A 27,781-nucleotide genomic window follows, 5' to 3' on the forward strand; every position below is an offset into this window, starting at 1 on the left:
TCAACATAAATTCTTTATTAGAAGCAAAATTATTTATTACCTGATAATATTGTAACAGAACACTTAAGTAGCAACATGTGTTTTGTGCACTTTAAGTCCAAATGTTCAATTTCGGAAAAGAGAGGTTGTTAGTTGCAGCCCTAATTTGCACATTTCTAAAATAACAGCTTTTGTCTTTCATTGAAGACAAATGTTTTTCTCAAATATGAAATATGTATTCTACTGATATTAGTATATATTTTTTTAATTTATAACAGACACAGTGACACTGGAATTCTGCAATTGCAGGATTACATTTCTGATATTTTCACCAACCATCAGAGGAGCTCACTATTTACAGTATGTAGCTTTATATAGCTTGCTAGGTGAGTGGGAGGGCCAAACTGCTGTTTTTTGCAAGTTTCGGTTTTAGTAGTTCCTGTACGGGTTCAATGGGTGGGTGGGGTAGGGAGGGTAAGGGAAGGGAAAGCTTGCACGGGCCAGTGGTGGATGAGGTGGTGCAAAAATAGAAAATTAAAAATTAAAAGCTGTAAAATAAAGGGACCAAAAACAGCTTAAAATGTCTTTGCAAAATTTATTTTATTAATGGGCTTGTCCCCCCCCCCCAAAAAAAAAAGAACTGAAATGAACCTTGTGTAACTTACATGCTATTAACTGTTAATCAGGTTTTAGGTACATGTCTGTATATATAAACACATTTCTGATAACTACTGGACCCAGAATGTAAAACAAGAATATCTTTTTAAAGTCATGTGTCGTAAGACAAAACAGATAAACATGCTGCATCTGCAGTTTAGTATTTACCCAAAAGCCAGAGCCATTGATTTCTTTTATAACGTACTTCCAGGCAGAATTTTTTACTGGAATTTTATTTTTTCTTAATTGAGTCCAGTCCTGTACCCAATGGTAAACTAATATTTTTATTGAGCCAGAGACAGGTAACAGGATGCTTGCTCCTTTAAGGCAAGTCCTATACTGATATTAGAGTACTTTACAATAATATTTAAATCTGCACCATGAAATGTGTTTCATGGTGTTTCATGAAAAAAACATGCCCAAAGAACAAATAAGATGCCTTCAGACAGCCTAGAGAAGTGGTGATTGATGAGTACAAGAAAGCAAACAAAGAAAAAGGAACTGAATCTCAATGTAAATTGTTTTCAGATCAGTTTTAAAACATTTTTAACTGTACGGCAAAGGCATTAGGATTTATTAGATTTAGCGAAAAAAAATAGCTCAACTAATTCATTTTAAAATGAAAGATTTAATGAAAAATTAGCATAAAGAGCATCTGGCTTTGTCCCAGCTGACTGATCTCACCAGGATAACAAATTCAGAATTCAGAAAAAATAGAAGACTTCAGCAAATGTTGAACCAGTCTAATTTTAGTATTCCTTTCAGGAAAGGTTGCAGGCCTTGTAACATTACCAGTAAACGGCTGCTGTGCAACAAGCTTGAATCTTATTTGCTCCTCTGGTTCAGTCAAACATCCACAGCGCATGTTTCAGAGTTGTGGCTGGGTTTGCTCATCACTGTTCATTCCCATTGCAGGCTTTTGGGTTTCCGTTTCCTGCAGGATGTGAACATGCAGCTTCTTGCTCCTCCCCTCCTCACTGCTGCCATTTGGCTTTCCCTCCCTCTTCCTCTTGCATACCAAGCCAGAATCCTCTTCACCAATGCGCCCCTCTGGTACCCCCAGCACTCGCAGACAGACAATAGCAGCAGCTTGTTCTGCAAACTTCTTTGATTTCTCCCTATTAAAAAAACAGAATACACAAAAGGAAACTGATGATGATTTAACAAATTATATCCCATTCTAAACAGCTTTTCATATTCAGTTTTATTAGACATGCAATTATTTCATATAAACTTAATTTTGGGGGGTTGGGGTGGAATCTTACCTCAAAAAAGTTAAAAAACCACCCATCCTTATCAACACTTTACTATTCAAGAATTGCTTTTTGGGATCACACAAAATCATCCCAAAGGCTGCAAACTGCCTCGTACTTTGAACACCCCCCATCTAAATCTAAGACCTGGTGAGGACTCAGTATATGAAACCACAGAAAGTAAAGTGTATAAAATCTTTAATTGATAACATTAATTAATCAAAGTTTATTTATATAGCACTTTTCAACAATTCCAATGGTACACAAGGTACTATACAAGCAAAAAGATGTTTAGACAAAATAGATAAAATATAAAAATGTGTGGTAAAATAACATGATAAAAAGAAAGAAATGCATAACAGCACAATTCAAAACAGTTCTAAGAGCTATATAGAAAAATAAAACCACAACATAAACTAAAAATTGAATTGGCAAAATTACAGCATGGGATTAATTTCCACTGTTATGCTGATCACACTCAGCTATATTTATCCATAAATCCTGATGAATCCAATCAATTACTTCGACTACAGTCATGTCTTGATGACATTAAAAGCTGTATGACTTTATATTTCCTGCATTTAAGTCTGACAAGACAGCAGTTGTAATCTTTGGACAAGAGTCCTAAAAATTAAACTTCTTAATCACTTAATTTGGATGGCCTTAACTTGGCCTCTGGTAATAAAGTAAAAAATCTTGGCATTATTTCTGACCAATACGTCATTTAAATCCCATATTAAACAGGTTTCCAGAGTGTCCTTCTTTCACATATGGAATATAGCCAAAATTAGAAATATTTGGTCCAGGGGTGATGCTGAAAAACTGGTCCATGCATTTGTTACTTCAACGCTTGACTATTGTAATTCTTTACTATCAGGAAGTCGACAAAATGGAGTTCAGACTGCAGGTCTGCTGGTGGTTTCTAGAGTCTCCAAAAGTAGAATGGGAGGCATGTCCTTTATTTATCAGGCTCCTCTCCTGTGGAACCAACTGCAAGTCTTGATCTGTGAGGCAGACACCGTGTCTACTTTTAAGACTAAGCTTAAAACTTTCCTTTTTGACAAAGCTTATAGTTAAGAGTGGCTTATGTTACCCTGAGCTATCTCAATAGTTTTGCTGCTATAGGCTTACGGTACTGGAGGACATCAGGGTCTATTTCTCTCACTCTGCTGAGTTCTCCTACTGTTCTCCAATTTGCATTACTTGTCGTCATTTCAGCTTTTAACTTCTTGTTCTCTCTCTTTTTTCTTCATAGTAGGTACACCTGGTCTGGCGTTCTCTTAGCTGTGACATCATCCAGGGAAAACAGATCACCCGCTATTACCATCTAATGTAGAACAGATTACTGAATCAATGTGTGCTTCTGTGCTTCTTTGTCTCTCTTGTTGTGTCTCTGCTCTGTCTTCTCTAACCCTCAGTCGGTTGAGGCAGATGACCGTTCATACTGACCCTTGTTCTGCTGGAGGTTTTTCCTTCCTGTTAAAGCTTCTTCAGGGGGAGTGAATGCTGCTTGTCAAGACTTGAGGCAATCAACTGGGTTCCCTTAGATAGGAAAAGTTTTTGACCAATCTGTATAATCTGCCTCTCCCTGGGCTGCCACCTTATCGTGGTGGAGGGGTTTGAGTGTCCCAATGACCCTAGGAGCTATGCTGTCAGGGGCTTTATGCCCTTAGTCGGGTCACCCAAGGCACACAGGCCATAGGTGAGTGATCAGACAAAGAGCAGCCCAAAGACCCCTTATGTTGAGTACAACTAATGGATGTAGTATTCCCTTGCCCGGACGCGGGTCACCGGGGGCCCGCTCTGGAGCCAGGGCACGCTGGCGAGCGCCTGGTGGCCGGGCTTTTACCCATGGAGCCCGACCGGGGCACAGCCTGAAGAGGAAAAATGGGTCCCCCTTCCGATGGGCTCACCACCTGTCGGAGGTGCCAAAGGGGTCGGGTACATTGTGTAATGGGTGGCAGTCGAGGGTGGGGACCTTGGCGTTCTGATCCTCGGCTGAAGAAGCTGGCTCTTCGGATGTGGAATGTCACCCCTCTGGTGGGGAAGGAGCCTGAGGTAGTTTGCGAGGTTGAGAGGTTCTGGCTAGAGACAGTCGGACTTACCTCGATGCATGGTTCTGGCTCTGGAACCAGTCTCCTTGAGAGGGGCTGAACATTCTTCCACTCTGGAGTTGCCCCTGGTGAGAGGCGCCGAGCTGGAGTGGGCATACTTGTTGCCCCTCATCTTGGTGCCTGTACGTTGGGGTTTATCCCAGTGAACGAGAGGGTGGCCTCCCTCCGTATACGTGTGGGGGGACGGGTTCTGACTGTTGTTTGTGCTTATGCAAACAGCAGTTCAGATTACCCACCCTTTTTGGAGTCCTTAGAGAGGTTCCTGGAGAGTGCCCCTTCTGGGGATGCCCTTGTTCTTCTGGGGGACTTCAACGTTCACATGGGCAATGACAGTGAAACCTGCAGGGGTGTGGTTGGGAGGAATGGCCCACCTGAGCTGAACTTGAGTGGTGTACTGTTATTGGACTTCTCAGCTCGTCATGGATTGTCCATAACAAACACCATGTTCAAGCATAAGGGTGTCTATATGTGCTCTTGGCACAAGGACATCCTAGGCCATAGTTCAATGATCGACTTTGTTGTTGTTCCATCTGACCTGCGGTCGCATGTCTTGGACACTCGGGTGAAGAGAGGGGCAGAGCTCTCCACCGACCACTACCTGGTGGTGAGCTGGCTCCGATGGTGGGGGAGGAAGGCGGTCTAACCTTGTAGGCCCAAACATATTGTGAGGGTTTGCTGGGAACATCTGGCAGAGTTCCCCGTGAGACAGAGCTTTAACTCCCACCTCCGGGAGAGCTCTGAACAGGTGGCTAGTCGGAGCTGTGGATGCAAGGTTGTCTGTGTATGTCGCGGCGGCAACCCTCGAACACGCTGGTGGACACCTGTCAAGCTGAAGAAGGAGTCCTATCGGGCTTTATTGGCCTGTGGGACTCCGGAAGCAGCTAATGTGCACCGGCAGGAGACCCAGAGGGAGACCAATGATTGGGATTCCCCTGGAGGAGCTGGCCCAAGTGGCTGGGGAGTGGGACGTCTGGGCCTCCCTACTGCAGCTGCTACCACCGAGATCCGACCCCAGATAAGCAGAAGAGGATAGATGGATGGATGTATAATCTGACCCAATCTGTAGAATCTGATTGAATTTGACTTTGGAAAGTGCCTTGAGATGACATGTTTCATGACTTGGTGCTATATAAATAAAATTTTATTGAATTAAAAGGAAGATGTTATCCACAATAGAATAGCTAGGAGGGAAACCAATGTGTTTTTAGCTGTGATTTAAAGACTCCTAGCTCAGTAATGGATCGTAGCTCTGGTAATAAAGCATCTGTCCTAAAGTGAACTGGAAGCCAGTGGAGAAAGGAGAGCATGAGAGTAATATGGGCATGTTTGGAAACGTTTGAGAGAAATTAAGCAGGTGCATTTTGGACCAGTTGAAACATATTGAGAATGAACTGGCTGATTCCTGGAAACAGAGCATTACAGTAGTCCGGCCTTGAACTGACAAATGCATGCATTGCCTTTTCCAGATAAGCTGGGGATAGATGAGCCACTCAAGAAAGGTAAATCATCTGATTAAAGTGTAAACCAGCTGTTTTTCTGTGTCTTCTGCTGTCTTTCCACGGGAGGAAGGTCAATAACAAGGCTGCATGGAATCTTCCCTCGTTAACCTGCATCAATTAAGCAGTTAACAGGTCTGGAGGTGAGTCCAGGTGTGGTGTTTGCATTTGGACCGTTGCTTTGAACACACAACATGCGATCAAAGGAGCTCTCAATGGAGGTGAAACAGACCATACTGAGGGTGAAAAAAAGAAGAACTCCATCAGAGAGATAGCAGAAATGTTAGGAGTGGTCAAATCAACAGTTTGGTACATTCTGAGAAAAAAGAGTGCAATGGTAAGCTTGTGAACTCAAAGAGGCTTGGACATCCACAGAAGACAATAGTGGTGGATGATCACAGAATCTTTTCCATGGTGAAGAAAAATCCATTCACACCATCCACACAAATCCATTCAATCCATGAATTCTGAGCAATATGTGACATGGGGAAGGAATCAAAATGGATTCTGAGCAAGGAAGTTCACACCCAAAGCAGAGACAGCCTCTCTCAGCAGGGTTCCATCAGTGCTACAAAAGATTTGTTTCCACAGACAATAGGTCAGATCACTTCTTGCCAGACTCTGTCTCTCCAATTCTTCCTGGAGCCCTCGAGGAGAGGGGGCTGGGACCAGACAAGCCACCATGCAGGCCTCATGAGGCTCGAATGCTCACAAGCTGCATAGAACAAGCCTTCTGTGAAAATCATCTCCCCCTCGCTTCAATGCAGTGACAAAAGGGGGACATTTCTCGTCCTCTGTGGAGCAGAGGACCTGACTGGGTTCGGGGATCTGCCGACTAGAATTTTAGTTTTCAGTCTAACTTCTGTGCAACCAACCGCTGATGTAAAGAATGCCAAAACAAGCCTTGTTTATTCTTATCAGCTGTTGCAGAAAGCTGATTCCAGACAACGTGGAGCGGCCGAAAGTTCTGCACAGGACCCACTTTCCCAAGCTGAGGGCAAAATCTGGACTGAAATCGCAGCTGCAGGGCCTTGGACCAGCCAATCCAGACCGCGTTATGGCCGACCGCATGTCTGCTGCTGCTAAGTCACTAGCCCGTTGCTAAAAGAATCAATGTATCCCCTGCTTTCCACTGCTCTTCCTTGGACGGCCAAAGTGAACCGAACTCACACAGAGGCACTGACAGGTTTGGCAGAGGTTTGTTTGGAAAGCTTGTGTAATGTGTACATTGTCTTTTTAAACACAGGGAGCTAACCAACGTAGGTTCCGCTAGCATTTTGATACCATATCATTACCGATGTGATTTGAGTGTTTTTATTTATCTCCACAAGGGTTTCATACATACATGGGATATTAATGTTTATGTTATCCGGCCCACTCATTATGGCTAAAAATAAAGTTGAAGCTTTTTGAACTAGTGTCAAAAGCCCGCAAGCCTAAATGCTGTCAGCTCTGGTAACTTCTGGTTTCCAGATAGGCATGAAAGAGGCTCGTTTGAATCATAAGACTTGTTCGTTTCGCTCCGCCATTGTACGATAGTGCTAGGAGCGTTATTAACGGATAAACATGGAATATTAATGTTGATTTAAAGACATTTTGTTTAACTTTAGGATTAGCCGATTTTAGAAACCAATCGCTACAGCGACCCAAGGCGCCGGAGCTTTAATCGTTTTAATAAAGTCGAGCGTCCCTGAAGTTAATGATTTTACTGATTGATTTCCTCAAATAATGTTGTGTGTAACTCGGGATATGCGTTGTGAATGGATTGAAACACATGCCAAATGTTGTTCTGAATTAGGTAAACTAATTTAAGCTCATTCCATATTCTTTAATGTGAAAATTGTTTTTTTAACTCAAATAGAATGTTATTTCATCAAATAATGTTTTGTTTAACTCAGGATTTGAATTTTGCATGGGTTGAAACATATGCCAAATGTTGTTCTAAATTAGTTAAGCTAATTTAACTCCATTCCATGTTCTTTAAGTCAGATCTGCAGTGAACCAGGATTCACTGAATTATTCTGATGATGATCAACCACTTTATTTTGTCTTTTGTATATTTTTTGCATGTACATAGTTCCTTAGCCTTGCTTCTTTTTATCTTCATTTTGCTTACTAGTTTTAGTTAAAGTTCACTAGCCTTGTAGAGAGGATTTGTTTATTGAAATATAGTGATAATTCAGATAAACGGCATATATATATATATATATATATATATATATATATATATATATATATATATATATATATACACACACACATATATATATATATATAGTGATGTTCTTTGGATGTTAATTTTATTTCTGTAAATAAATTCTTGAAGAGAAGTTGTCACTCTTTATTCTATGTGTGTGCAGAGTTTGCTGTTAAAAGATTGTCAGTGCTCGAATCATCCCTTTCAACCATTGTCGTAATATCAGCTCCCGGGCCGATATTCAACAGACAATACCTTTGATGTTTAAGCTATTTCTTAAACATCAAATAACTTTAAAACTGTGTATAATTGCACAACATCTTTGTTCATGATGTGACAAAAGACAGACGCAGCCAGATGAATTCTGAAGTGTATAGGGATATACAGTACTTTCTGCACAGATTAAGCCAAATGCAGTAAAGTTGATTGGATAGCGTTTCACAGTACAGATGGACAATGGTCCAAAAGATACTACCAAATCTACCCAATAGTTTTTTGAAGCAAAAAAACAGATAATTGTGCAAGTGCAAAGTCAATCACCAGACCTCCACCCAACTGAGAATGCATTTAATTTGCTCAAGACAAACCTTAAAGCAGAAATACGCACAAACAAGCACCAACTAAAGACAGCTGCAGTAAAGGGCTGACAAAGCAACAGAAAGGAGGAAACCCAAGCGTTTGATGTCCATGGGTTCCAGACTCGCACTCATTACGTGCAAAAGGTTCTCAACAAAATATTGAAAAGTAACATTTTACTTAAGGTTATGTTTATTCGTCCAATTATTTTTGAGCCCCTGAAATGAGGAGCACTTGTATAAAAATAGCTATAATTCCTACATGTTTATTCATATATTTTGGTTCAACCCCTTGAATTAAACCTTAAGGTCTCCACTTCAATTATATTGTGGTTGTTTCATTTCAAATCCAACGTGGTGGCACGCAGAGCCCAAATCAGGAAGATTGTGCCACTGTCCAAATATTTATTGGCCTAACTGTATACGACACAGGAATAAAACTAAAAACTAAAACTATAAACATAGGATTATAAACACAGAAATGTGCCAGCAATACAAAGTAAACAATCAACACATAGAAAAGGATGAGGGAGAGGCGAACAAGTTCAGACTTGTATTAGACCCGCTCTGCAAATGCAGTATTTGCACCCGCAAAAGCATGTGGTAGTGTATCTAGACATGATCTGTCTTCCTGCTACTAAAATGAACTGCTCCTTAACTTTGGCAAAATGCCAACATCTAATTGAGTTAGGAAGACACAGCCTTAAACTTGGAAATCCTATTTAAATCTTGAAAGATCCAATCACAATGCTCAGAACAGTTTATTCTATTATATCCAATCCATTCCTCTTTGCCCTGTTTCTAATCTTCATGCTACCTGGTGACAGACTGTATGTAAATGTTAGTCATAGAAAAATTATGACTCGAGCAATATAAACAGTTGTTGTGCAATCAAGCCATGAGGAAAGATCAGACCAAGTTGTAAGCAAAAACATTTGAGACTGTTGCAGGCACCAAGGGAATGCCTCTCACAGCAGGGGGGGCTCACTGTATAAAGGCTTGCTTCCCACAGACAATCGCCATCATTTCCTATTGCTTCATTGGAGCAGCATAGGGGAGAACATTCCTCCTCTGCATAGCAGAGGTTCCGACGAGAGTTCATAGAACCGCAGGCTGGATCGGAGTTAAGTCTGCAGTCTATCTTCTGCTTAAACAGACGCCAGAGTAAAGAATCCATCTATGTCGAAACCAACTTTGCGATTTTTCTCAGCTGTTGCAGGAAAGCTGACTTGAGACGGCACAGAGCAGTCTCTCTTTCCCAGGCTAAGCTCAGAGGAGGTCTTCCCTTCCACAGGTCGAACGCACACATGCTGCAGCCCGCAGTCCTGAGCTCCTATGGCCTAGGACCCGGAGCCGCCTTCTACCAGCCACGTTACGGTTAGCCGATAGTAGCACAGCTGCCCATAGCTGGACAGACGACCAGCCTTCACCAAACCAGCCTTCATCCTGCCTGCTTCCAACTGGATGCTCAAAGTTAACCGAACTGATACGGAGGCACATACAGGTTTGGCAGAGTTGAACAGGGAAAGTTAAATGGTTTATTAAGAATGGTTTACTTAATGTGTTTTCACTGTGTTTTTAAAAAACGTAGAGCTAACAGATATTGCTCCCGTTAGCATTTTGAAACCAAGCCTTGCTGATGTGGATCGAGTGTGTTTTTACAGTTATAACAAACTTTATCTCCTTAAGGGTTTTATACACCAATGGAATATAAATGGATGTGTTTTCCGTTTTGCTGATTACGACTAAATGGAACTTAAAGCTTTTTAAAATTAGCACCGAATGTCCGCTAGCATATTGCTATCATCTTCCGGATAACATACCGCGCAACTGCGGTTCGTTTCAATTTTAAAGTTTATTTTTCCTTTGCTCCATCATCGTTCGATAGTGCTACGCGCAGTATTACTGCATTAATAAGGAACATTGATGTCTATTTAATGGTGTTTTGTATAACTTTAGGATTAACCCATTTAGCAACCGATTGCTACAACGAACCCTAGCTTCATAGAGGAATAATTGCATTAATAAAATTAAGCGTCCTAAAGTTTACTGATTTTTACTGAGCAAATCATTCTTCAAAACGCTATTTTATCAAATAATGTTTGTTTAACTCGGAATTTGCATTGTGAATGGGTTGGAATACATACTAAATGTTGTCGGACAAAAATCTTTATTGTCACCATGTGTTAATATGGTGATTTTTGAGACCGGCTCAGGATGTACACAGATAACATACAGACATGGCAGGTTTATTTGTATAACACATTTCAGTAACAAAACAATGCAATTCAAAGTGCTGTATATGAACAGAAAGAAGAAGAAAAAAAGTATACAGTAGAATGTATATTGCAGTGGAAAAGTAGCAGCAGGTCAAGATAAATTGGACTTCCAGCTTAATCTAATGATTTAATTAACTACAACAGTTCAAATTGAAGATTAACATTTAAAGGCAACTCTAAGCAAATAGGGTTTTAACCTTGGTTTAAAGGAACTCAGAGTTTCAGCACTTACAGTGTTCTGGCAGTTGGTTCCAGATATGTGGAGCATAAGAACTAAATGAAGTGATTTATATGGATGTCAATAAACACTCTGACAAGGGCAGTCTCTGTACTATGGTGAGCATGGAAACCTGACTGGAAAACATTGAAGAGGCTGTTGAAACACAGCTTTTTCAATAATCTTACTGATAAAGGGAGGTTTGAGATGGGCCTGTAGTTCTGAAGTAGTAGTTTGTCCAAATTATTATTTTTCAACAATGGTTTGATAATTGCCAATTTTAGGGACGGGGGGAATACTCACAGAAGGGAAGTGTCAAATGGGACGTTATGAAAGCCAGAACTTTTTTTTTAAAGAAAGCTATAGGTAGAACATCCAGACAGCAGGGGGAGGAATTTTGGTGGTGTATGATTTCTTCTAACCTTTTATGGTTTATTTGGCTGAATTGAGATTTTTTTCAAGATCAGTTCTAGTTGGAGGCAGCTTTGGTACTGAACATGACATGGATATACAGACTGCTCCTCTAATCTTTTGGATTTTCTCAGTAAAGAAGTTAGTAAATTTGTTGCAGGCCCTGGTCGACTGGAGTTCAGATGCCACAATCACAGGAGGGTTAACCTGTCGACAGCAGAATATAAGGCACCAGCATTATTAATGTTTTTGCTGATGCTCTCAGAGAAGTAAGAGTCCCTTCCTTTTTTCAGTTTGAAATTATATCTGTAAAGTCTCTAGAGATGTCATAGTGAACCTGTATTCTAGTCTTTCTTCACCTCGATTAGGATTTTCAACACTTTCTTTTTCACTTCTAACTGGTGAAGCTCTTCTCCGTTGAGATATTTCCCAGAAACAACCTTTACTTTACCTGGAGAACCAAATAGTCAACAGTCAAAGTTTCCCAGAAACACCTTTTTACACTTTAAACAAAGTGGCAACTCCTCCACCTTTTCTTTGCCGTCTGCTGTCTTATATCATGTCTTGTGTCACACAGATACAAGACATAATATTTCCACACTTTTTTTGTACTGACCAAACACACTTCCTGAGAAGCTTAAGTAGTCTCTAGGGTCTGATAATCACCCCGTTTACACTACCCTTTTTTAACCGTGCCGAGACCAGTCCGAGCTCAGTAACTGAGATAACTTTGTAATGTAAATGGATCGCAAACTGAACTGGACAGTGCCAGACACAACCGGACCGCGCTAAATCTAGAGCAGTTCGATGAGCGGGCTCGGCCCGGGTTTTCCCTGGCTCGGTTCTCAGATAAAGAGCGCATGAGCAGACCGTGTCATCTCCTTACAGTCAGCTGACTAATTTTGTGGTTTCGGACATTCATAAAAACACTAGCTTCCTTACCGTGCCACACGATTTCCAGTGATGATTCTGCTTAGCAGTGTTGTTTCATGCGTCTGTAGGCCCTTATTATACATTCGTTTGTCTTATCCACGTCTCAAAAGCTGGCTCCGTCAAGTAAATTCACCAAAGGTTGCCTTCTTCCCCTGACTCTCAGCAAAAAGCAATTATAACCAAGCATAACTTCCTGAATGTTATGGGCGCCACCATTTTGATTTGCTTGAGTCCCTCCTTCAATCCTAGAGAGCAGTAGTACCGTAGATCGTCACTAGGAGGCAAGGAATTGTGCTAGGGTGATGTGTAAAGGTCGTCAGAACCAAGCTCGGCATGGTTAACTGATCCAAGCTCGGTCCGAGCTCGGCATGGATCGGTTTAACAAGGGTAGTATAAATGGGGCTAATATTTAAATCAGTCCAAATTCTTCAAATTCCAAATTTTTGTAATTCAATATTAGTCCCTTTGCGAATGATACCAATTACTGTGTTGCATGAATTAATCACTGAAAGCTTCCTCAATGATACACTCATGCTTGAAGTAAATTCTGTGCAGTAATCTTAAACCTTAATTGAAAGAAATGTGCGACCAGACATTCCCTGTGAAATCTGTGAGTGCAAATAGGCATTACCAGTAGTAACATGTCACAGACAACAAACTTCTCAGCAGGGGGTGATAGACCTCACATCTTTTGGAAACAAGCTGTTTTTGAGTATGTTAGTTTCTGATTTAATGTTTTAGAAGCATTTACCTGATGGAAGTGAATGAAACAAAGCATTATCCAGGTGGGTGGGATCTGTGGCAATGCGTTTGGCCCTTTTCTGGACTTGTGCAGCATAAACTGTCCAGCTCTTGCACATGGCATCCCACAATTCACTGTGCTGTCCTCACCACCCGTGCATATTCCTTTCTCTCCTGCACTGTACAGCTCCCATACCACACTGTTACACTGTGACACCAAATGTTTTTTTATTGTGGCTCTGTAAAGGTTTGTTAACAGTTTAGTGGAAAGTCCAGTCCGTTTCAGTTTCCGGACAAAGAAGAGCCGTTGTTGGGCCTTCTTCTTCAGGTGGGAGGTGTTCAGAGTCCATTGGAGATCGGAGATGTGAATGCCCAGGAACATTTTGCTGTCCACAGGTTACACCCCCTCTCCCCCTCTATGCAGAAGCATGTTCAGTCTTCTTGGACCTTCTGTAGTCCATTATTAACTCCTTGGTCTTGCTGGTGTTCAGGTGTTGTCCACAATCTTCACAACCATGTTTATGGGGTGGATAGCAGAAGAGTCATGGTAGAAGAGAACAGAGCTGAGGACACATCCCTGTGGCTTACCAATGTTGAGGATCAGTGGGGCAGATGTGAGTTTCCCGAGACTCACCACCTGGGGGACGTTGGTGAGGGAGTCACTGATCCAAGAGCAGAGCGGTGGAGCTTCAGAGCTAGCATGTCTGGGAGCACAGTGTTGAAGGCTGAGTTGAAGTCCAAAAATAGCATCCTGACATAGGAGTTGGGATAATGGAGATGAGTCAGAGCCGTGTGAAGTGCAAACAAGACAGCATCCTCTGTAGAGCGATTCTCCCTGTAAGCAAACTGCAGGCTGTCCAGGTCAGCATAGATGGCATCCTTGATGTATTCCAAGATAAACCTTTTGAAGCAATTCATGATGCCATGCCCTCATGCCAGGGGTCAGAGCAACAGGATGTTTTGAGAGTCTCCCCCTCCTCTCTGCTGATGTTAGAAGGTGTTGGTTTGGCATTGCTGAGGCAGGCTGAAAAGCCCCAGGTCCACTGGCTCGAACATGGCGTGCACCACTAGGCTTTGCATGCATACGAGTATTTCAGGTGCATTTTTTTTTCCAGGGCCAGCCCAGATTTCTCTGGCCCTACTCAACAGCAGAGTAAAACCGAGCTGACTCGAGGAGTTTTGAGTAAACAAATTGCTTTTTAGTGATTGGACGAGGAGCAAGAAGAAATTAGGTTTTTCTCTGAGGAAGCCCTGAATAACTGAAAAGTGACATTAATATTAAGGACCACTATGAATGGAGTGGGTCATATAGAAATATAATTTTATTATTTACAATCCATGAATCAAGCAAACTATTAATAATTTTACACATTCTGAGAGGTTTTAGGTTTTGTCTCTTAAATGTCCATCCACCCACCCCATGTAGAGGCAACTGCTGTCAGCCTTCAGCCTGAGTACAACTGGGAGGTTCCCGCTGAAGAAAAAAAATAAAGCTGTACACATGTTTATTGTCTGCTGTTGTGTGTACTCTAAGCAGGAGTATGTCCCAAAAGGAATTTTTGCCACAGTAACATGCAGTGACAGTAAAGAGTCTTGAATCTTGAAAGCAGCTCGTATTTGAGGAACACCTAAAGTTCTCACCGCTAAGAAGAGCAGGCCGCAGCCTAGGAGTCATTGTGAAATTAAACCGATAATAATAATTTCACTGCGGTTACAAATCTTTTGCGCTATTAAGGTATTCTTGCCGCTCCCGCCATGCCTGAGGCACACATCTCAAGGCTGTAAATTTTAATGCCGTGAGGCAAACGGGAGCAAGAAGAGGAGTTGTCTCCCCTCTCAGCTTCTCTCACACACAGCGCTGGCCCCACTATAGGCAGTATAGGAGAATCCTAGGGGCGCCACGGATTCATTGGGGCACACCGAGGGTGAGTTTTTTCTTTAATCCCTGAAAACTAATACTACTTTATATGGTGTTTTGTGCAACTTAAACCCACTATGACTTATATAAAGATATCAGTCCAAAGGTATTCTTTGAACAGTGTGTGCACTCTTCTATTGGCAAGAAGTGAACAGAGAGTGCAGCTCAGTTTAACCAACACCGAGCAGAAAAGGACACTGCTAACACACACCAACCACTCCACAGTCTGTTTACAGGGAACAAGTTAAGCTGGAATCATGTCAAAAAGGCTAAACGGGAAAGGCTGCACAGGGAAGAAAGAGAAGCAAAGAAGAGGAGAAAAACAGGACTAATGAAGAGGTCTTCATTACTGGGACTGTTTTTATAAAAGTCATTTGCATGGCACTTGAAACTTGCACTTTAACTAGCACTTTATTTAGCACAGTACTTTGATTATGGGGTTGCACATCAAAAACCCTTTGCACACAGGATGTTTTAACTATTTATTGAATATTTTAATTTTGTTCCAGGCTCTGCACAGCTGCTCCTCATTAGGGTTAAGATGTGGTGACTCACCTGTTTTTCTATGTCCTCTCCAGGGTGTTTGGACAAATACTTCCCCAGGGGTCCAGACACCATTTATAGGTTCCGGGAGAGACCATGGCAAAGCGGGGGGAACTTTTGCACATTTGTTTTAAGGTGTTTAGGTGTAAGTCTAAAATATAGAATATTTATTAAAAAATAGGTGGGAACGTGTAAATGTATATTTTGTTTGATAGTACTATATGTTACAGGTGAAAACTGTAAATTCTCTGGTGCAGAATGGTTTAGCCCTTAATCAGCTGTGGGTATTTAAGGCAGTGATTGTGTCATTGAGGGGGTTCTTGAGGCTGTAAGGCTGAATGCTGCTGCCAACAAATAAACTTCCTGTTGCTGCTTCCATTTGATTCCTCATTCATCACCATTCTTACCAAAAAATCCAGCCGCAAAAGGCCACCAAGTGACAAGAACAAACACAAAGGTAATAATTAAGTGTTTGTTGAAAATAAATTGATAACTTTTTGTTGTTATCCATCTTATATGGAAAGTGGAGAAAGTGGATAGTGGAGAAAGCATAACATTGCATACAAGTGAAGTAGCTAAAGCTAGTTTACTTTACAGGATAAACGAGGAAGCTTCACCAATTAAATAAATAAAAGCAACAAAGTTACAATCAGTGACTCCCACCTTAGGGGAAGTTGGAGAATATTCAAGTGTAGAAATAGCCTGAACGTTATGCCCTGCTGCATAGAACAGCATCCAATGTCTGCCTAAGAAGCCAGCTGTAATGACGTGTCTTTATTGACAAGTTAGGATCCATCATTAGACCAGAACTGGCTGCTATGATTCAAAATCATCTCATTTGAGGCTGAATGGAGGTTTCAGTGAAGTAGCCCCTCATCATTAGCCTGCTCTGCCTCATTTGTGAATGAGGCAGAGTTCATCAAGCCTGCACGGTTCAAAATCTTTCCCTCAGCTGCAACACTTAAAGCATGCAGGGGTTCACGCTGCGTCTTTACGCATGATACAGCTGCTGGGTTTTACCCTCGTGCGCTGCGTGAAGGATAAACAGTGGGGGAAATGCTTAAATCAAGACTGTAAAGGGATCCTTTAGAGGGGAGAGAAGGAGTAATGGGTCTGATTTGAAGCCCCCGATGTTACAGGTTACATGTAATGTAATTGTGCGCACCTGAATTCAAGCACAAGGCACCATGCCCACCAAAGCACCGCTGGTTCTGTGTCGTTAAAAACAAAAGAGCATGAAATACAGCTACTGAATCTCCTACTGACTTTAATTGGGACATTTTGGTACGAGTGGAAGGACATTAAATGTAGTGATTCACGTTTTGAAGGCTGGCCGCCGATAAAAGCACCTTGCTCCGAGAGGGTGGGGGCGCAGTAAGAGCGGTGAAGCAAAGAACCGCAGCGCAGGTAGTTATAAAAAAAACAGAATAAATAAGAACGAAACTTCTAAACAGACTAATTGGCGTCTTAGATTGTATCTGGTTAGCAGATCTGTTTTCTGATCCAGCGTGCGGCCATGACTGGTTCTGAATGTTATGTTATTTTTATTTTATTTGGTACAAACATTTACTCGCCATGCGGCAGCTAGCCCTCTGAAATTCACTCGCCAAGAAGGAAATTTACTCGCATTTGGCGACCGGCTCGGCTGGTCGCCGAGGCAAAAACTCGGGCGTGGGAAGAGTTCGGAGAGGCCATGGAGAAAGACTTCTGTACGGCTTCGAAGCGATTCTGGTCCACTATGCGGCGTCTCAGGAGGGGGAAGCAGTGCAGTACCAACACTGTTTACAGTGGGGGTGGTGTGCTGCTGACCTCGACTCGGGACGTCGTGTTTTGGTGGGCAGAATACTTCGAAGACCTCCTTAATCCCACCAACACGTCTTTCATTGCGGAAGCAGAGCCTGAGGACTCTGGGTCGGGTTCTCCCATCTGTGGTGCTGAGGTTGCCGAGGTTGTTAAAAAGCTCCTCGGTGGCAAAGCCCCGGGGGTGGATGAGATTTGCCCTGAGTACCTTAAGGCTCTGGATGTTGTGGGGCTGTGTTGGTTAACGCGGCTCTGCAGCATTGCGTGGACATCAGGGGCAGTTCCCCTGGATTGGCAGACTGGGGTGGTGGTCCCACTATTTAAAAAGGGGGACCGGAGGGTGTGTTCCAACTACAGAGGAATCACACTCTTAAGCCTCCCTGGTAAGGTCTATTCAGGGGTTCTGGAAAGGAGGGTCCGTCGGATAGTTGAATCTCGGATTCAGGAAGAGCAGTGTAGTTTTCGTCCTGGCCGTGGGACACTGGACCAGCTCTATACCCTCAGCAGGATTCTGGAGGGGGCATGGGAGTTTGTCCAACCAGTCTACATGTGCTTTGTGGATCTGGAGAAGGCATTCGACCGTGTCCCCCGAGGGATCCTGTGGGGGGTACTCTGGGAGTATGGAGTACCGGACCCTTTAATAAGAGCTGTCAGGTCTCTGTACGACCGGTGTCAGAGTCTGGTCCGCATTGCCGGCAGTAAGTCGGACTCGTTTCCAGTGAGAGTTGGACTCCGTCAAGGTTGCCCTTTGTCACCGATTCTGTTCATAACTTTTATGGACAGAATTTCTAGGCACAGCAATGGTGTTGAGGGGATCCGTTTTGGTGGCCTTAGGATTGCGTCTCTGCTATTCGCGGATGACGTGGTCCTATTGGCTTTATCAGGGCGTGATCTACAGCTCTCACTGGAGCGGTTCGCAGCCAAGTGCGAAGCTTCTGGGATGAAAATCAGTGCCTCCAAATCCGAGACCATGGTCTTGAACCGGAAAAGGGTAGAGTGCCTTCTCCGGGTTGGGGAGGATGTGCTGCCCCTAGTGGAGGAGTTCAAGGATCTTGGGGTCTTGTTCAGGAATGAGGGGAAGATGGAGCGGGAGATCGACAGGCGGATTGGTGCAGCGTCTGCTGTGAAGCGGGCACTGTACCGATCCGTTGTGGTCAAGAGAGAGCTGAGCCAAAAGGCGAAGCTCTCAATTTACCGGTCGATCTACGTTCCTACCCTCATCTATGGTCACAAGCTTTGGGTCGTGACCGAAAGAATGAGATCCCGGATACAAGCGGCATAAATGAGTTTTCTCCGTAGTGTGTCTAGGCTCTCCCTTAGAGATAGGGTGAGGAGCTCAGTCATCCGGGGAGGACTCAGAGTAGAGCTGCTGTTCCTCCATGTCGAGAGGAGCCAGTTGAGGTGGTTAGGATGCCTCCTGGACGCCTCCCTGGTGAGGTGTTCTGGGCACGTCCCACCGGGAGGAGGCCCAGGGGAAGACCCAAGACATGCTGGAGGGACTATGTCTCCCGGCTGGCCTGGGAACGCCTTCGGATTCCTCCGGAGGAGCTGGCCCAAGTGGCCGGGGAGAGGGACGTCTGGGCCTCCCTACTGAAGCTGCTACCCCCGCGACCCGACCCCGGATAAGCGGAAGAAGACGGACGGACGGACGGTAAATAGACTCGTAATGTTATTACGAATAGAAAGTATATCCTGAGATTAAAGTCCCTCTGATACTGTTTAAGTGACTGAGTAGCTGCAGATTTGCCACATCTAACGTGGCGGACGCTCTGACGCACCCGCAGCATAGGCATAACACGCCCGACGAGGCGTTGACGTGTATAATGTCTATGGTTCTTTTATCTCCCAGTTTGTGATGTCACGGTGTGGTGCATTGTTATCAGTGAGTAAAAAGTCATCTTTAGAACCAATCTCTGCTCAAAATGGTGATCTGCACCGCCTAATCTACTTTCAGCAGTTATCATCGGTTATTGCAACCATAAACTGCAGAAAATACGGGCAGCGCTGCTCCTTATGACTTTTACTCACTCTGATCCTGTCAGGACGAGCTGCAGTGCTTTATGAGGCGGAGGGATATTTCACCATCACTTTTTAGTTATATGGCACCGTTTAGAGCCGAAACAATCGACTTAAATTTTAGAAGCAAGCCCAAAAATCTTCAACCCGCAACTCATGAAATTTACAAGCGAATTTAGGAAAAAGAAGACCAAAGTCACATAAAATAGGTGAGCTTGGCAACAGTGAGCAGTTTTTCCAAGTGTGTCGTAACACTCCGCCCCTCCATGCACATTATTTAAAAGAAAAACCTACCAAAAGGTCTCGCTCTCATGTCATCTTGAAGACATTCGTCTTCGAAATGTTGGCTACAGACGACGTGTTTTCTCTCTGGCCAGAAGTTCGATAGCAAATCCTCCCTCTTCTTCTTCTTCTTCTTGTTTTGTGGCGGTTGGCAAGCAACTTAATGATGTGCATTGCCGCCATCTACTAGAGTGGAGTGTGGATCGGTATGCTATGTTTATATTCTTCCAACAAAAAATAAATATAAATTAAAGCCGCAGGCGGCATCGAGCGGCCCTCGCAGCCAAGCACCGCTCTGGCCTTTTGGCCACCGCTGGGGTTCGCACACCGCTGGGTGCCTGCCACCGCAGATGCTGTCACGCATTTTCCTCGCCCATCCACCGGGCGATTCACACGAACGCGTTGGGCAGCGCTTCCACTTGACTCACAAAAAATCTGGTGCAGATCGGTCGATGCAGCGAGGAGATACAGCCGTTGAATAATGATAATGCATTTGGCCACCGGACCAGGCTAAATTGTTCGGCGGGCCAGGACCGGCCCACGGGCCATAAGTTTGAGCCCCTGGTTTAAACATTAGTATACCAATTTAATCAAAGGTATCATATTTGCTGTTAATCCATCTTTATGTCAAAAGTTAACAAAACCTTGTTAGTTCTTTAAAGTTAATTGTTATTTCATGTGTTTAAGGGTTTCGTTTCTTGCATTAAGACAGCTTTTATGAACGTTTGACAGTTAAATTGGTGGATAAACACCCAAAAGAAATACTGTAACAATAACACTTTATCAATTGGAAATATTGCTCAAGTATTACTTTAGCAACATTCCACATGTGGCCCAAGGTAATAAAGTAAAAAATCTTGGTGTTATTTTTTACCAAGACAGGTCATTGAAATCTCATATTAAAAAGGTTTCCAGAGTTTCCTTTTTTCACCTTCTAAATTAGAAACATTTTGTCCAGGAGCAATGCTGAAAAACTAGTCCATGCATTTGTTACTTCAAGGCTGGACTATTGTAATTCTTTACTACTATCAGGAAGTCCACAAAATGCAGTTCAAAGTCTTCAACTGATCCAAAATGCTGCAGGAGGAGGGCTGATGAAAATCAACAAGAGGGATCATATTTCTCCAATTTTAGCCTTCCTTCACTGGCTTACTGTTAAATCAAAAACAGAATTTAAAATTCTTCTACTAACACATAAAGCCCGTAATAATCAAGCCCCATCATATATTAGAGCTCTGATTACCCCTTATGTTCCTAACAGAGCACCTTGCTCTCAGACTGCAGGTCTGCTGGTGGTTCCTACAGTCTCTAAAAGTAAAATGGGAGGCAGATCCTTTAGCTATCAGGCTCCTCTCCTGTAGAACCAACTCCCAGTTTTGGTCCGTGATGCAGACACCCTGTCTACTTTTAGGACTTATAATAATATTTGAACTTTATTGATCTCACAATGGAGAAATTCACTTCTGTATCTTAACCCATCCCCTTGGGGAGCTGTGGGCTGCCACTGTGCGGCGCCTGGGGAGCGATCAGGGGTTAAGGGTCTTGCTCAGGGACCCAGAGTGGCAGTCTGTGGGAGTTGAACTCAGAACATCTGGGACCCAAGCTCAATGCTCTAAACAGCTGCGTTGTGTCTCTTCTCTGTCTTTTGTAACCCCCAGTCGGTCAGGGCAGATGACCGTTCATACTGAGCCCGGTTCTGCTGGAGGTTTTTCCTTCACGTTAATGGGGAGTTTTTCTTTCTGCTGTCACTTCATGTTTGCTCAGTATGAGGGATTGCTGCAAAGCCATGTACAATGCAGACGACTGTCCCTGTAGCTCTACGCTTCTCCAGGAGTGAATGCTGCTTGTCACGACTTTGATGCAATTAACTGGTTCCCTTATATAGAAATTTTTTTGACCAATCTGTATAATCTGAGTTAATCTGTATAATCTGATTGATTTTGACACTGTAAAGTGCCTTGAGATGACATGTTTCATGATTTGGCGCTATGTAAATAAAAATTTAAATGTATTGAACAAGAGTAAGTTTGTCAGTTTTCAAGCATGATTTGTATATCTGTTTAACTTAACGCTTTATCGCCATTTGTATCATATTTGCTACATAGGTTTCTAGGGACTCTTTTCTTTGAACGTGAGCAATATTTACCTCAACAACCTGTTGGATATAATTTGATACATGTATTCTGAACCCTACTGGATTATCTTTGCACTGCAGGCCGTGGAACGGCTTTTTTTTCCCTTTTCAAAATGTCTGTTCACGTGAGCTGGGTCGCACGCGATTTGCAGGAACGTTTTTTCCAGTTTTAGAGAGGTTAAGGCAACAATAACCAAAACATTCTTATTCAGTTTTTTAGATTAATGCTTTATGTTATAAGACATTGCCCAATTACCCAGAAAAATGTTATTTATATCACAGTTAAACCGTGTTAAAATGTGTGCATCATATTTGATACTACAGGTATATAAATTACTTTATCACTGAATAGTCATGCATTTTGTAAAGTAATGCATTTCCTTCCTGCCTCAATTGAGCCACATCCAATTTTTTTATCAATAATTATTATTAAATGCTATTTCATAATACATTTTGGATTCTTTCACCATAACAATTAAAATTACAATTAGTACCGAGCAGCACTTCGCTGCTCGGTACTAATTAACACTACAGATACAATAGGCCTTCGCAGCGCTTCTCTGCTCGGGCCTAATTAACACTACAGATACAATAGGCCTTCGCAGCGCTTCACTGCTCGGGCTTAATTAACACTACAGATACAATAGGCCTTCGCAGCGCTTCGCTGCTCGGGCCTAATTAACACTACAGATACAATAGGCCTTCGCAGCGCTTCGCTGCTTGGGCCTAATTAACACTACAGATATAATAGGCCTTTGCAGCTTCGCTGCTCGGGCCTAATAATAATAATTAACAGTACATATACAATAAGCCTTCGCAGCGCTTTGCTGCTCGAGCCTAATAAATTATAATTTGAGATATACCAATGCAACTTTAGGCACTATTTGGCTAAAGACATTTGTTATTCAAGGTTATTTGAACATATCGCGATATATATCGTGTATCGTGATATAGCCCAAAGATATCGATATTAGATTTTCTTCATATCCCCCACCCCTAATGATGATTAGCATCCTTCAGCCTTTGTCATTTCGTGTTCAAATGGTTTCTTCTTTGATTTTGATGTTTTTCAGCTAGTTTTTCTCTTCTGCAGGGATCTTCTGCATCTTCTCAAATCATTCTGCAGATTTGCATTCTCACTCGCTGTTACACAGGAACAGCTTTTTTTTAGTTATTATTGTTGTTGTTGTTGTTGTTGTTTTAAACTGTTGAGACTTTACCCAAGTAATTTTATTAGATGTTATTTTGTTTTACCTCGTGTTAAAGTGCTCTTTAAATAATGATGACAATGATGATGATTATGATCACAAGAAACTTTTGCATCACCTCCTAGAAGCTGGTAAGTAAAGAGACAAAAACATTTTTCACACCTCACTTAGTAACTCAAGGAATTATTTTAAACTAAATATTTTAGGCTAAAATATTTTATAACTGTTCATTGGTTGTTGTTGTTATTTTTCAATCCCACCATAATGTTTAGTAATTTCTGCCAAAAGCTGCAGCATTTTGATTTACTCCATCTGAATGCAGTATTTGCAAGCCAAACTCTGATTGGATTGAAAGAAACCTGTCTGTGATTGGCTGGTGAGGTGGACAGTTTTTGAAGTCACGAGCGCACAGAGTCGAGCGAGCACACAGCTGGTGTTGAGCGTGGATGGAGCAGGTTTAGCGCGCGAGCATGGTGGGTTGAGAAGAGTTTATCAGATTTGAGCGCGCGGCAAACAGGTTTTGAGCACGCACGTGATATTTAAGCGCTGAATACCTGTCTCACTGCGCACTCAAACAAAGGGCACAAAAATCGATCCAGAAGTTGATATAGGCAATGATGACTGAAAAACCGCGTACATCCTGGACTACACCACAGCCTGTCTGACTTCATGTGAGATCGTAAAGCATTGACACCCATTGTGCAAAGCTTAATTTTTTTTATAAACACGGCAAAATCCTTCGTCATCTTTACCGTCGACAGGCTGCAGCCATGTCCCCAATTCCTCGTTTTCCACCCACTTTTGTTGAAATGTGCATTTTTCTATTCTCTATCTCTTTCTCCGCCTCGAGCTTCTTTTCCGACGTTGTAAAAACATACGGCTTTACGATCAACCGGAAGCAGTTCAGCGTGTTTGGAATCAGTTCTCTTTGATACAATATCTGACAAAATGTTTTTATGAACGTATTTTTTTTTTTTTTTAGAAAAAACATAAGCCATTTTAAATGCCAATGATAATCACATTTAATGACTTTTAATGCTAATTAAGGCCTTCATTTTGAATACAATAATTGAATGATTTTTAATGACCCGCGGAAACCCTGCACACTCTAACATACAGGGGTCAATAATGCAAAATTCCATTTTTCTAGCCTTAAAATACCTTTTGTTGTGTACTTGGGAGTCTCTATGAGTGCAGAAAAGTTTAAATCAGTCTGTCCATGTACTATCTTTATATTCTGTTTGTTCAGCTTTTTCTATTATATGTTTGCAGTCCAAGCTGAAGGATGTTGAATCTACAAGTGAAAATATTTGGTTGTTGGATGTATGAACCCACACAATTCATTACACCGTCCCAACAGATTACAAAAATGGCTAAACAAAGTGAAGTGGAACGTTCTGCAACCTGGAGGGGCAGGTGTGAACAACCTCCTTTGCGTTTAAAGAGACTGCATCAAAATGAGTTGCTCTCAAATGCACCTCAGAACAAGGTCAACAATAACAGGGATTTTTCACCAAAGCATTTCAGGTCAACTCGATGTAGAGCACAACTGAATAATTTAAATGACGAAAGGAAATACTTAAAATCATACATCCCCTTTAACTTGCTTGTCAGAATATTAGGACATATTGTTTCAGTTGTGATTCAATTCTACAAAAAAGGTGAAATTGTGGGCTGAACAGAAATTAACCAGCTGCAGATGTGGCTATGCCAGGCTGACTTATATGCATGTGTTAGTAGTTATAACTAGTCATACTGCAGTGTTAATGTAACAAAATGTCACTAGGATGCTCTTATGTTTTGCTTAGCGGCCTGCTTATTTAAAAAAGTTAAGTTTGGAGGGACAAAAAAAGCTATAAGAATTCACTAAAAGACTTGTCAGAATAGTGTAAATGTTTTTGAGAAAAAGCTTGTACAATGTTTTCATTTTACCTTTTGAGCGATTAGTAATAATTGTGCTGAAACCCAAGCTGCTTTATTCTCGTGGTGGGTGGATGCACATCACGTCACTGACATGATCATAAATACATGCCTAAGTGAAGGCAAAAACATGCATGTGTGTACATACTAACCAGAGGGATGATCTGTATTTCTTATTGGCTACAGTCACAGTTGACTGAAATGCTCGATCCTGAGAGCGCTGCACCTAAAAAGAACAAAATACTGCTTGTTTAACACACATCTGGAAAACATGCTTGATACACTAAAGAACCTTTGAAAAATGGTTGTTAAATGCAACATTGCATGTTGAATGTGTTTTTCTTCACAGTGCTAGAGGACCTGGGCCTCATGCAGGTTATGTAGGTGCAGCTGGCTCCAAATGGCACTGTTTGTCAGGTAGCTAGTGGGGCATTTGGCTGGCAGATTTAGTGATAGTGAGTTGCTTCACAATATATTTTTTCCATGCACTGTTTCTTGGTCCTATTGGTGGCAAGACAAAGGTGTTTATTGTGTGGATGCAGCTTTTAAATAGATTAGGTTTAGCAGATTTTGTTTACATTCTGGCTCTAGAGTTAGTAGGAATAATCCTTGCATTTCAGGTTTTATTTTTTTATTGTGGCACCCCTCCTTTTCTTTCCAGAAAGCCTGGAAAACTATTGATCCAGACCACTATATGGGATTTATGGAAGCTCTGGTATCTTAAAATGAAAACATGAAGCAATCAGAGACCGTGCAGCACTTAAGTTATACTACTAATTTGTGACAATTCATGATCATATTATAAAAAATAAAAAAGATAGCACACTTTTATTTATATTACCGTATTTTTCAGACCATAAGGCGCACCGCATTATAAGGCGCATTACATATTCTTCCCAAGTATGTAATATCACTCCGCCCCTCTAGTAGGGTGACCAGATGTGCCCGATTTCTGGGGACAGACCCCGTTTAGGATGACCTGTCCACGGCAAAAGCTGTCCCTGGATTTCAGTGTATTCAGTGAAAAAAGTTTAGCGCAAGAACAGGTATTTATCCGGTCTTGCCGCTGTCCAGATGTAGTAGAGCTTTGCCGAACGCATCTTCCTCGCCCCGTAGAGGTTGCAATTCAGACTAAACAAACCAATCCCCAGGCAGAGATTCTGTGCTTAACAAAATCTAAGACGTCTACAGTTTTTTAGAAATCCAATCTGGTCACCTTAAGGAGGAAATACACCGGCCGCGTAACGCAAGTGGCGCGGCTTACAGGCCTGTTTTTAAAAGCGTAAATTTACACCCGACGCTGAAAAGTACGCTCCACAGCTGCGTGATTCTGCAGAGAGAAGAACTAAGGCCAGAATAAACTTTTATATGGAATGAACTTCCTTGGTTTATTGTTGCTAGTACATACTCAGGGAGCGGGCTTCCTTACATGAATGCACTTCTAGTTTACACATTGTAGTCAGGCAGTCTTATATACTGCTCAGGGGGCCAGGTAGTGACACAGTGTACTGCAATGCTCCGAATATCCATTGAGCGGAGAGGCTTTGTAGCTAACCAGGCGTACTTAAATATTTTAAAAGATTTTTGAGCACATTGTATCACATAAAATCGGTCAGTAAGCACAACGGTAATCATATATAAGGTGCACCATCAATTTCTGCGAAGCTTTAAGAATTTTAAGTGTACCTTATAGTCTTCAAAATACAGTAAGCACATTTTAACAAGAAAAAAATAGAATCAGCCAAATATTTCTGCACAGAATTTAGTCTGCTTATCCGGTGACAGCTGTTAAGAACTCGCCTTAAAGGGTTTTGGAGACATAATTTGACAGATAATTTCTAGATCAGACACTGTTTCAGCTCTGTGTAGTACAATGTATGCTTTGCTTTATTGTCCAGAGAACTGAAACAGCATGGACTGTTTAAGTTCTTTACACAGACTTCCAGAAGGGTGCTTCCAGAAACAATCCAATCCATTATGAAATGGATGGGTCACCTGCACCAAATATATTGTGCCTCTCAAAACTTCACTGCTACGGTAGGCTCTAGTGCCCCGACACCAATGAAGTACGAACTAAAAATGAATCAATGGATGTCTAAAAGAGTTGCATATTAAAGGTATACTATGCAACCGGGGTTGATTTTCCAGCGAGGCTCCCCCCAGAGGGCGAAAGTAAAAGTGCACTGTCATAAAGATGCTCAGCTGTTCTTGTTTCTCCATCAAGCCAGGCGCGGTTGTTTTGAGCTTAGCAGACAGGCGAACGCAACGAAAAGTGGAAAAAACGGCAGTACAAACAATGACTAACACAGTGAAGGTATGAACATCAGGGTTTCCCGCAGCGCTATCTTGGCGAGGCGGCCGCCGCCGCCGCCGCCGCCGCCGCCGCCGCCGCCGCCGCCTCGCCAGTTTTATTATTATTATTATTATTTTTTTTTATATGTTGGCGAGACGCTATCGCCGCCGCCTCACCAAGCCGCAGCCGCCGCCTCGCCGCGGTAGCGTCTCCCAACATAAAAAAATAAATAATAATAATAATAATAATAATAAAACTCGATATGCTTGCATGTTTATTTGACGTTAACACGCGGTTCTTTGTTGTTGCTTTCGCGCGTGCATATAGTGAATGGCAGGGCAAAAACACATGGAGTTCTCGCCGTAAAGCGAGACTTCTGTGTGTGCAGGCCGTGAGCTCTTGCAATTGCAAGTGCGGTATTTCCCCCACAGACCCCCAGGGCGGCCGAGAAAACCTTTGTTCGACCTGAAATGACTCATTTAATCATCCAAAACGGTATGGAACACATTAATTAACTGAAAAATGTTGCATAGTATGCCTTTAAGGAACTTATAGCGAATCCCTCAAACCTCAAGAGCACTTGATATTACAGGAGTCATGAAGATTTCCCTTGAGCTCTGTATTTTCCTCCATTTTTCAGACTAAAACTCCAAGATTTTTTTCCAGCAACTACACAAAGACTGAACATAAAGGTTTTACGTACCGTTTCGTACTGTGGCTGCTCAAGCTTCTCTTTGCGGCTCCACTCCAACAGGAACATCTTGGGTGTAATCTGTGGTGGATAGTCTCTCCTAAAGCCATACAGATAAACCAGA

The 27,781-nt window shown here is 42.3% G+C and overlaps 1 protein-coding gene across 1 annotated transcript; it reads right to left on the reverse strand.

The window, feature by feature from the left end:
- Window positions 1-27,781, reverse strand: LOC118556309 (tRNA-dihydrouridine(20) synthase [NAD(P)+]-like). The gene is made up of 3 exons (XM_036130853.1): window positions 27,670-27,781; window positions 24,826-24,899; window positions 1-1,754 (listed from the first exon to the last, which is right to left on the reverse strand). The coding sequence occupies exons 1-3, from the start codon at window positions 27,724-27,726 to the stop codon at window positions 1,505-1,507; spliced, it is 381 nt and encodes a 126-aa protein (XP_035986746.1). The 5' UTR covers window positions 27,727-27,781; the 3' UTR covers window positions 1-1,504.

This window comes from Fundulus heteroclitus, unplaced genomic scaffold, assembly GCF_011125445.2.
Source record: "Fundulus heteroclitus isolate FHET01 unplaced genomic scaffold, MU-UCD_Fhet_4.1 scaffold_39, whole genome shotgun sequence".
NCBI classification, from domain to species: domain Eukaryota; kingdom Metazoa; phylum Chordata; class Actinopteri; order Cyprinodontiformes; family Fundulidae; genus Fundulus; species Fundulus heteroclitus.